Source organism: Acinonyx jubatus, chromosome A3 (assembly GCF_027475565.1).
Source record: "Acinonyx jubatus isolate Ajub_Pintada_27869175 chromosome A3, VMU_Ajub_asm_v1.0, whole genome shotgun sequence".
NCBI lineage: Eukaryota > Metazoa > Chordata > Mammalia > Carnivora > Felidae > Acinonyx > Acinonyx jubatus.
This window is the reverse complement of record NC_069388.1, coordinates 135770908-135779534: the sequence shown is the minus strand read 5'-3', so window position 1 is coordinate 135779534 and position 8627 is coordinate 135770908. Positions and strand designations below refer to the sequence as shown.

General features: G+C 53.9%; 1 protein-coding gene across 1 annotated transcript; it reads right to left on the bottom strand.

Annotated features, from left to right (window-relative positions):
* Nucleotides 1-359: 359 nt before the first annotated feature.
* Nucleotides 360-8303, bottom strand: ADI1 (acireductone dioxygenase 1). The gene is made up of 4 exons (XM_027077792.2): nucleotides 8086-8303; nucleotides 3544-3663; nucleotides 2295-2474; nucleotides 360-1061 (listed from the first exon to the last, which is right to left on the bottom strand). The coding sequence occupies exons 1-4, from the start codon at nucleotides 8203-8205 to the stop codon at nucleotides 942-944; spliced, it is 540 nt and encodes a 179-aa protein (XP_026933593.1). The 5' UTR covers nucleotides 8206-8303; the 3' UTR covers nucleotides 360-941.
* Nucleotides 8304-8627: the final 324 nt, after the last annotated feature.

Sequence of the window (8627 nt, the reverse complement as noted above, 5' to 3'; positions counted from 1 at the left end):
CCCTTCCTCTGCTCATGCTCTCTCTCTCTCTCTCAAATAAAACATTAAAAAAAAATAAAAGATGAATTTTAACATGAAGATTTTTAATCCAGTTTAGTAAACACTTAAAACAATCTGCCCATCAAAACAAGAGGTTGATTTGGGGTCTATTATTGTAACAAATTAGGCAAAATCATATTTCAGAATCGTTGAGAAAAAAGATAATGTCCTAGTTTTCTTGTTAAAAAAAAACAGACAAAAAACCTTGCTTGTAGAAGAGTTAATAGGAAAATCAACCTGGAAATCTCAGTGAACAAACACTAACACAGATGAAATATAAGTTCCTTATATGCGTGTATGAATGACCACGACCACAGAAAGTATCTGAACGGTGATTTTAATGACCGGTATGTTCCCGAATGAGGACTCCAAGCCCAGAGCACAGAATTAAGGCAGCTACTTTGTTTCCAACAAGAAAGTGCACAAGGAACCCCGAGTGTCCCCCGACCGCAGTCTCCACCCAGTTCTGGGAGAAAAGTGTCCTCTAGCTGGCCAGTCTGTCATCCACCGTGACACCCGCTTACGAGGCAGACCTGGCATCGACCGACATGTGCTTACTGTGCGGGCGCCAGGTGTGGCGGGGCGGCTCAGTACTCACATCTGGAAGGTGCTCTCGTTTGCGGTAAAATCGACCGTGCGCGCTGACACATGGCGGCCGGCCGCCAATCTCGAATTACGTAAAATGTGATTTGTCCACATTCCCAGAGCTGCTAACATGTAAAAATCACTCGTATAAAAAGCTCCTCTCATTAAACGCCCTCGAATCAAATAACCTCGCGGAGGAAGGCTCTCGTGGCCCCTGCTCTACAGCAGAAAAGCAAGGAGGAAGGACAGGTCCTCCGCTGGGATCGCGTTCAGGACATTCCCAAGGGCGAAGGGTGAGCGAGGCCCCCAGGGCGCCGCTACTCCGTCTGCGCCAAGAATTCCACGTACTGCCCCCGAACCTCGAAATGGTCGGCCGGCCGGTTGTACGCCGTCCACACCGGTTCTCCCACAAACAGCCGCATGGCTTTCACGTAGTTCTAGAAAACACACAAACACACCCAGCTGTCAAACCAGCCCTCAGGGTGACCTCCCTGGCTGCGTCTGCTCCTGCTCCTGCGTCTTAACCACGCGGCCACGTTTCTTCTCCGAAAGGAGGTATGGGCCGCCAGGGCCCCAAGTTCACGTGCCCAGGAAAGCACGGGGCGCGGAGGTCCAGCGCTGAGCCCACTCCTGCGACCCGCGCTGACCGCCTCCCCGCGCGCTCCCCTCGGCACCGCTCTCCTAACGTCAGGGCCCCGCGCCGCTCAACACCGGTGAGGACGGCGCGGCGCCCTCCCTCAAATTACCAACGTACGTGCCGTTCAAGTCCGTTCTCGCTTCTAGGAATTTACCCTGGTGACAAAGTCACACCTGTGCAAGTGACAAGCGCGTAAGGTTATTAGTCCCAGCACGGTTCACCGTAGCAAACGGAGCGGTCTACACGCCCAGCGGGAGGGATCAGCCTGACCGTGGAATAGGCGGGCGGGGGTCTGGGGCTCGTCTGAGGACGGAGCCGGGCGGCTGCACGGAAGGACCCGCCCCCCACCCACGGCCAGGAAATGATCCGAGAGCGGACCCGGGGAAGGGAAACGTGGAACCTCGTGCAGAGGCCGCCGCGTCCTGTGCCGGGAGGACACAACACTCACACTCGCCGGAGCGCACAGGGCTGGACAGCGGGGGAGAAAGGAAGCCGTCCGCTTGACACCCTTCCAGAATTCTGGGTTTACACCACATGCCTTTAGTTTCCGTTCGGAAACCGTACTTACCTCTCGGGTCTGGCCCAAACCCCAACCAGAGAACGACCTCGCTTCCGTGCTGACGGCCGATCCTCACGCCGGGACTGGTATCGCACTACAGTTTCGCCCCGAACGGAAACGCTCGGGAAAGCGACAGAGCAGCAGGGACCTAGAGACGCCCACCGAGCTGCACCCCTACACTCAACCACGTGCTCTCTCCTTAAAGGAGCGGGATCCCTTCCTGCTGACCTGCCTGGCCTCCCGGGGACCGCGGGTCGTGTGTGCACATGTGCCGCCACCGACCAAGGACAAAGCCGGAGCTTCCTGACGGCCCGCAGATGGCGTGTGGCCCCAGGCTCCCGCCGGCCTCTCCCGGGGGAGCCTGGGGCCCTGGCTCACGAGCTCCGGAGCGGCGAGGGCGCCGCTGAGAGGGCAGTGCCGCGAGCTCCCGACATCCATGCACGGACACCTGCGAATCCAACATAGCGATCCTACCTTTTCATCCAGCGTGAAGCGGTGATAGATCCCAGCGGGAAGGGTGATCATGTCTCCTTTCTCCATGAAGATGCGGATCCACTTGTCCTCCTTGTCCCTCACATCAAAGTAGCCGCTGCCGTCCAAGATGTAGCGGATCTCGTCGTCCAGGTGCAGGTGCTCCTTGTAGAACATCTTGATCTAGACAGGAAGGACACCGCCACGTCTCTCAGGGCCCGTCCCCAAGTCAGCACAGGTCCAGCCACCGACCCCGCCCTCAAAGACCCTCAAAGCCCTCAAAGGACTGGGGTGGACAGGGTCCCTTCATAAAAATAGAAATATTCTGGGGGCGCCTGGGGGGCTCAGTCGGTTGAGCATCTGACTTCAGCTCAGATCATGACCCTCAGGTCAGGGTTCGTGGGTTTGAGCCCCACGTCAGGCTCTGTGCTGACAGCATGGAGCCTGCTTGGGATTCTCTATCTCCATCTGTCTGCCCCTCCCCCACTCACATTCTTTGTCTCTCTCTCTCAAAATAAATAAATAAACTTAAAAAAAAAAAGGGGGGGCACCTGGGTGGCTCAGTCGGTTATGCAGCCAACTTCAGCTCAGGTAATGATCTCACAGTCCGTGAGTTCGAGCCCCACATCGGGCTCTGTGCTGACAGCTCAGAGCCTGGAGCCTGTTTCGGATTCTGTGTCTCCCTTTCTCTGACCCTGCCCCATTCATGCTCTGTCTCTCTCTGTCTCAAAAATAAATAAACGTTAAAAAAAAAATTTTTTTTTTAATTAAAAAAAAAAAAAAAAAAAAACTTTAAAAAAGAAAGCTCCAGGCCCAGAGGGCTTCATTGGTTAATCTGCCAAACATTTCAGGAAAAAATAAAACTGCTGTACACATACTGTTCTAAAAAACAGAAACGGAGGTAACACTTCTCAGTTTACTCTATGGGACGGCATTACTCTGATACAAAACTCAAATGAAGACGTTAAAAGGAAAATAAGGGATGCCTGGGTGGGTCAATAAGTTAACTCTAACTCTTGGTTTCGGCTCAGGTCGTGATCTCACAGTTTGTGAGTTCAAGCTCCACATCGGGCTCTGTGCTGACAGCGCAGAGCCTGCTTGGGATCCTCTCTCCCCCTCTCTCTACCCCTCCCCTGCTTTCTCTTTCTCAAAATAACTAAATGAACATTAAAAAAAAAGCAAAAAAAAAGAGCTTGTGTTTACTAGTAGTAGATAGAATGATTCCTCCTCACGCAGTGTAGAACTCCATTACCTTTTCTTCATAATCTGGTAGTTTATCCTTGCATATGGTTATTATGTCCATCCAGGAATAGTTTCTCTCTTTTCGGATCTTTTCTAACTCTGGATCATTCTCGTATTTGTCAGCATCAAGCTATAAGAGTTTAAACGGCAACAAAAAAGAGGTCACATTAATGCAAGGAAACATGGATCTCTTTCTGGATCTCCAAAATGATCACATTCCAACGTTTATTTATTTTTGGGACAGAGAGAGACAGAGCATGAACGGGCGAGGGGCAGAGAGAGAGGGAGACACAGAATCGGAAACAGGCTCCAGGCTCTGAGCCATCAGCCCAGAGCCCGACGCGGGGCTCGAACTCCCGGACCGCGAGATCGTGACCTGGCTGAAGCCGGACGCTCAACCGACTGCGCCACCCAGGCGCCCCGATCACATTCCAAATGTATCAGCGAGTCCTTTGTCAATCACAACTAACCTTCCTTCCCCGCCCTCCCTGTTTCTCTTAAGGGCTTCCCCATCTTCTCTGTACCAGCTGAAGAGGCCGCAGTTGTGTTCAACTCCTGCTCCCTTCCCCCCAGCAGTCCTTCCTGCTTCTACGTCACTGTTCCAGTCCCACTGCCAGGAGCCCAGGTAAAGTGGCCAAGCCTGTCCAAGGGCACCAACCATCCCCCCGCCCCCCATCCTATTCCTCCAGCGCCAGCCCTCTGCAGGTCTGGCTGATCTCTCTACAGCACGTCTCTGGTCCGTCGTGTCCCTGGGCAGAAATGACTCCTGTTCTGAAGGGCTGCAAATACAACCCGGGTTCACCGCCCTGGGATGCGAGGCCTTCCATCACGAGGCCCTGGGTGTCTCTTCTTCTCTGTCCATATTCCCTGTTTATTTTTAAAGTTTATCTATTGAGAGAGAGAGAGAGAGAGAGAGAAGGCATGATATGGGGAGGGGCAAAGAGAAAGGAGAGTGAGAATCCCAAGCAGGATCTGCACTGTCAGCATGGAGCCGGGTGCAGGGCTCGAACTCACAAACTGCAAGATCACGACCTCAGCAGAAGTCGGTGCTTAACCAACTAAGCCACCGAGGTGCCCCTCATTCCCTGCTGTTGTTTAATCTACATCCTAAATCAACGAATAAGAGTATCTGCTTCTCCAAAAGACACCTGATGGTTCACATCCCCACATCCTTGCTCCTGATGGCTTCCTCCACCTAGAAAGTTCCTTCACCATTTTATCACAATCCTATCTATTCTTCAAGGCCCAATTTCTAACAACACGTTGGTCATGAAGCCCTCCCCTAGGACTCTAGGCAGAATTAGTCCGCACTCCTACTTCAAACTATCGGAAATGAATTTAGTATCCTTGGCCCTATACTGCGATAGAATGCACATTTCATCACAACTACTAAACAACAAACTCCAGAATACCTTTTTTTGAGAGAGAGAGAGAGAGAGAGAGAGAGAAAGGGCACAAGTGAGTGAAGGGCAGAGAGAGAGAGAATCCCAGGAGGGGGAGAAAGAGAGAGAGAGAAGTGGGGCTCACCCAAAGAGGGGCCCGAGCTCACCGGATGCGGAACTCCCAACTCATGAACCATGAGATCATGACCTGAGCCGAAGTCAGATACGTAACGGCTGAGCCGTCCAGGCGCCCCCAACTCCAGAATATCTTCAGGTACTAGTCATCGATACATTAATTTCTGCACAGCTGACTCCCCAAGTTATCCAGTCCACCCCTGGATGTGCACAGCACCGATCTACTTCAGATGGTGTCAGAGCTTTGTATCACTCTGCTGTGTCGCTGACAGCAGACAAGAAAAAGGGTCCGTCGGTTCCCGATGATCAAGAATGGTTACTACGAAGACAGTACGTAAGAATACGCAGGACACGGGCACTGGGGGGCTCAGTCGGTTAGGCTCCAGCTCCTGATTTCGGCTCAGGTCATGATCTCACGGTTCGCAGGTTTGGGCCCCACATCGGGCTCTGTGCTGATGGGCGTGTGGAGCCTGCTTGGGATTCCCTCTCTCCCTCTCTCTCAAAATAAATAAAATGAACTTAAAAAAAAAAAAAAAAGAATACACAGGACACAAAGACCACAGAGTAAACATAATTTAATTTTTACAGCCCTTTTGACTTATCCACAGCAGAAGCAGAAGGCAGGAGGAACTGGGTTTGACCCATGGAATTACTAAAAGATGCCTTTTAAAATGTAGTATTTCAGGGGCGCCTGGGCAGCTCAGTCGGTTGAGCGTCCGACTTCGGCTCAGGTCACAATCTTGCAATCTCTGAGTTCGAGCCCCGCATGAGGCTCTGCACTGACAGCTCGGAGCCTGGAGCCTGCTTCGGATTCTGTGTCTCCCTCTCTCTCTGCCCCTCCCTGCTCATGCTCTGTCTCTCTCTCTCTCTCTGTCAAAAATTAGTAAATATTAAAAAAAAATGTTTTTAATAAAATGTCATATTTTATCACTTGGATACTTTCACAAGTTGACCAATATCTCATTCTTGTTGTAAGCTGTAAAAAGCAGAATGAAACCCCCAAAGCACAGTAACTTGACCTTTCTGATTGTTTACATTGCAGATAATTGATTTTACGATAAAACAAAATTTCCCTCTGTAACAGACACTGCATACCATTTGATTGTTTCAAAAATGGTACCTTCCAGTAGGTTGAGTGTTTTAACCTTAGCCTGGGAAAAGACAAATACTCCGTAAACATTAACACAGGCACAAAAGCAACCCGTTTAGTAGAGAGGAAGCCCTTTTAATGGCGAGGCGGCCAGCCGTGCTTCTACACTGGCTCATGTGAAAATGAATCAAAGGAGCCTTGTTTACCAGGGAGGGGGAGGCCGGCAGGGGGCGCTCCGACGCCCCGCGCTCCCCGTCAATGGCGGACCCACCAGAAGCCTCGCCTGGCTGGTGGCTGCTACTTCACTACACCTGCAGGTTTCCTCCCACCCCAGCAACGGCCCCGCGAAGCCACCGCTCCAGCTCCCAGTTTACTCCAGAGTGGTTTTTGTTTACAACAGCATTCCCAACTCCTCCTCCACCTTTTTAATAAAAGACTGTTCCTCTCATTTATTAGGGGACTTGACCACGGTTTTGCTGTGGTTTGCTTAGGTTGGACTGCAATCCTCTAGTCCTAAATAAACCCATTTTCACTGCTAAAATAACGGGGCAGTTCTGTTTTGAAAGTCAACACTACTAGGGGCGCCTGGCTGGCTCAGTCCCTAGAACATGCGACTCCTGATCTCCGGGTTGTGAGTCCGAGCCCCCATGTCTGGTGTAGAGATTAAACAGTTAAAGAAAATAAAGAGGGGCGCCTGGGTGGTTCAGTCGATTAAGAGGCTGACTTCGGCTCAGGTCATGATCTGGCGGTCTGTGGGTTCGAGCCCCGCATCGGGCTCTGTGCTGACAGCTCAGAGCCTGGAGCCTGTTTCAGATTCTGTGTCTCCCTCTCTCTGACCCTCCCCCGTTCATGCTCTGTCTCTGTCTCAAAAATAAATAAATGTTAAAAAAAAATTTTTTTTAAAAAAAGAAAAAGAGAGAAAAGGAAGGAAGAGAAAGAAAGAAAAAGAAAGAAAGAAAGAAAGAGAGAAAGAAAGAAAAAGAGAAAGAAAGAAAAAGAAAGAAAGAAAGAAAGAAAGAAAGAAAGAAAGAAAGAAAGAAAGAAAGAAAGAAAGAAAGAAAGAAAAAGAGAAAAGAGAAAGAACGAACAAACGAACGTTAACACTGCTCAACCAGAGGTACCAAGAAGACCTGCTTCTCCTTTATCTAAGAGAGACCAGATGAGGTCTAAAGTGCTGTTAGGCTGGAACATTCTACGAGCCTGTCCACCGGGGGTAAAGCGTCGCTACAAAACAAATCAGACTTTATTCCATTCTGGTCCCAGATGGAGCACGCGCGCGGGAGCGGACGTCACAGCAGACTCCGACAGCCGGGCCCCTGCAGCCCGCGGTGGGGGAGGGGGGGAGAGCGGTCCTGCCGAGACTCCCCACCCCCAGACCCCGCACCCCTGCGTGCACCTCGCCAGGAGGGCACACCTGCCGCCGGCGCACCGCACAGGGACCCTGGGTGGCCCAAGGTCTCCTTCCCCGCTCTCGCCCGCTGCAGTCCGCTAACGCCGCGAACCCACCCGCCGCGTCAGACCACAGACCCCAAACCCCCGCCCCGACACCTCGCGGGGAACCCGACTGCCCCCACAACCCCTCTGCAAGCATGCGCAACGCGCCCAGGCCGCCCACCACCCAGAGGAGACGCCGAGCATGCGCAGCACGCCCAGGCCCCCTAGAGGCGCGCAAGCGCTGAGCGTCCCGCACGCCGCCGCTCGGCCGGATCGTGAGCATGCGCACCGCTCCCGGGGCGCCTAGACTCCAGCCCCGCTACCCAGTGCGCGTTGCGTGTCCCGGGCGCCGCCGACCGCCCGACCCCTGACCCCCTGTAGGAGCATGCGCAGCTCTTCCCCCGGCCCTGTCCTGGCCGCGGTCCCCACTCGCCGAAGCTTCGGGTGTGCGGGGAGCGCGGGGGGGGAGGGGGGGGGGAGACACCGCCCCGCCCACCCCCGCGCTGCGTACCTTCCAGTAAAGAACCCCGAGCCGGCGCAGCTGCTCCAGGCCGACCGGGCTGCAGGGGTCGCCGCGGTGGGGCAGCCTCGGGTCGTCGGCCGACTCGTCCATGTACCAGGCCTGCACCATGGCCGGGCCGGGGATGCGGTGGAGGAAGAACGGGCGCGCCGCGCGGGGAAGGCCCTTGCCCCGGGGCGGCCGGGCGGGGCGGGGCCGGCGCGCCCGTCGGAGGGGGCGGAGCGTGGGGGAGAGAAGGGGGACTGCGGGGAGCGGGGCGGGCGGGGAGGGGTGCAACGGGGGGGCGGGGCTGGTGACCAGGAGGAAGAGCCTGCCCCAGGGCCAAGGGTCAACTTGCTGCCGCTCAGGGGGGACCGCGTGGGTGAGACAGACGGAATTCGCACCGAGTCTGGCCTCGTTCTAGGTAAACTGGGCGTCCCGAGTCTTTCCTACTGCCCTGCTCTCGGGGTGCACGGGGCGCAGGTAAAATTCAGCGTCCTCCAGCCCTCTGCAAGTGGCGCCGGGTGCTACGATCTCTGGACAGCCAGAAGAAT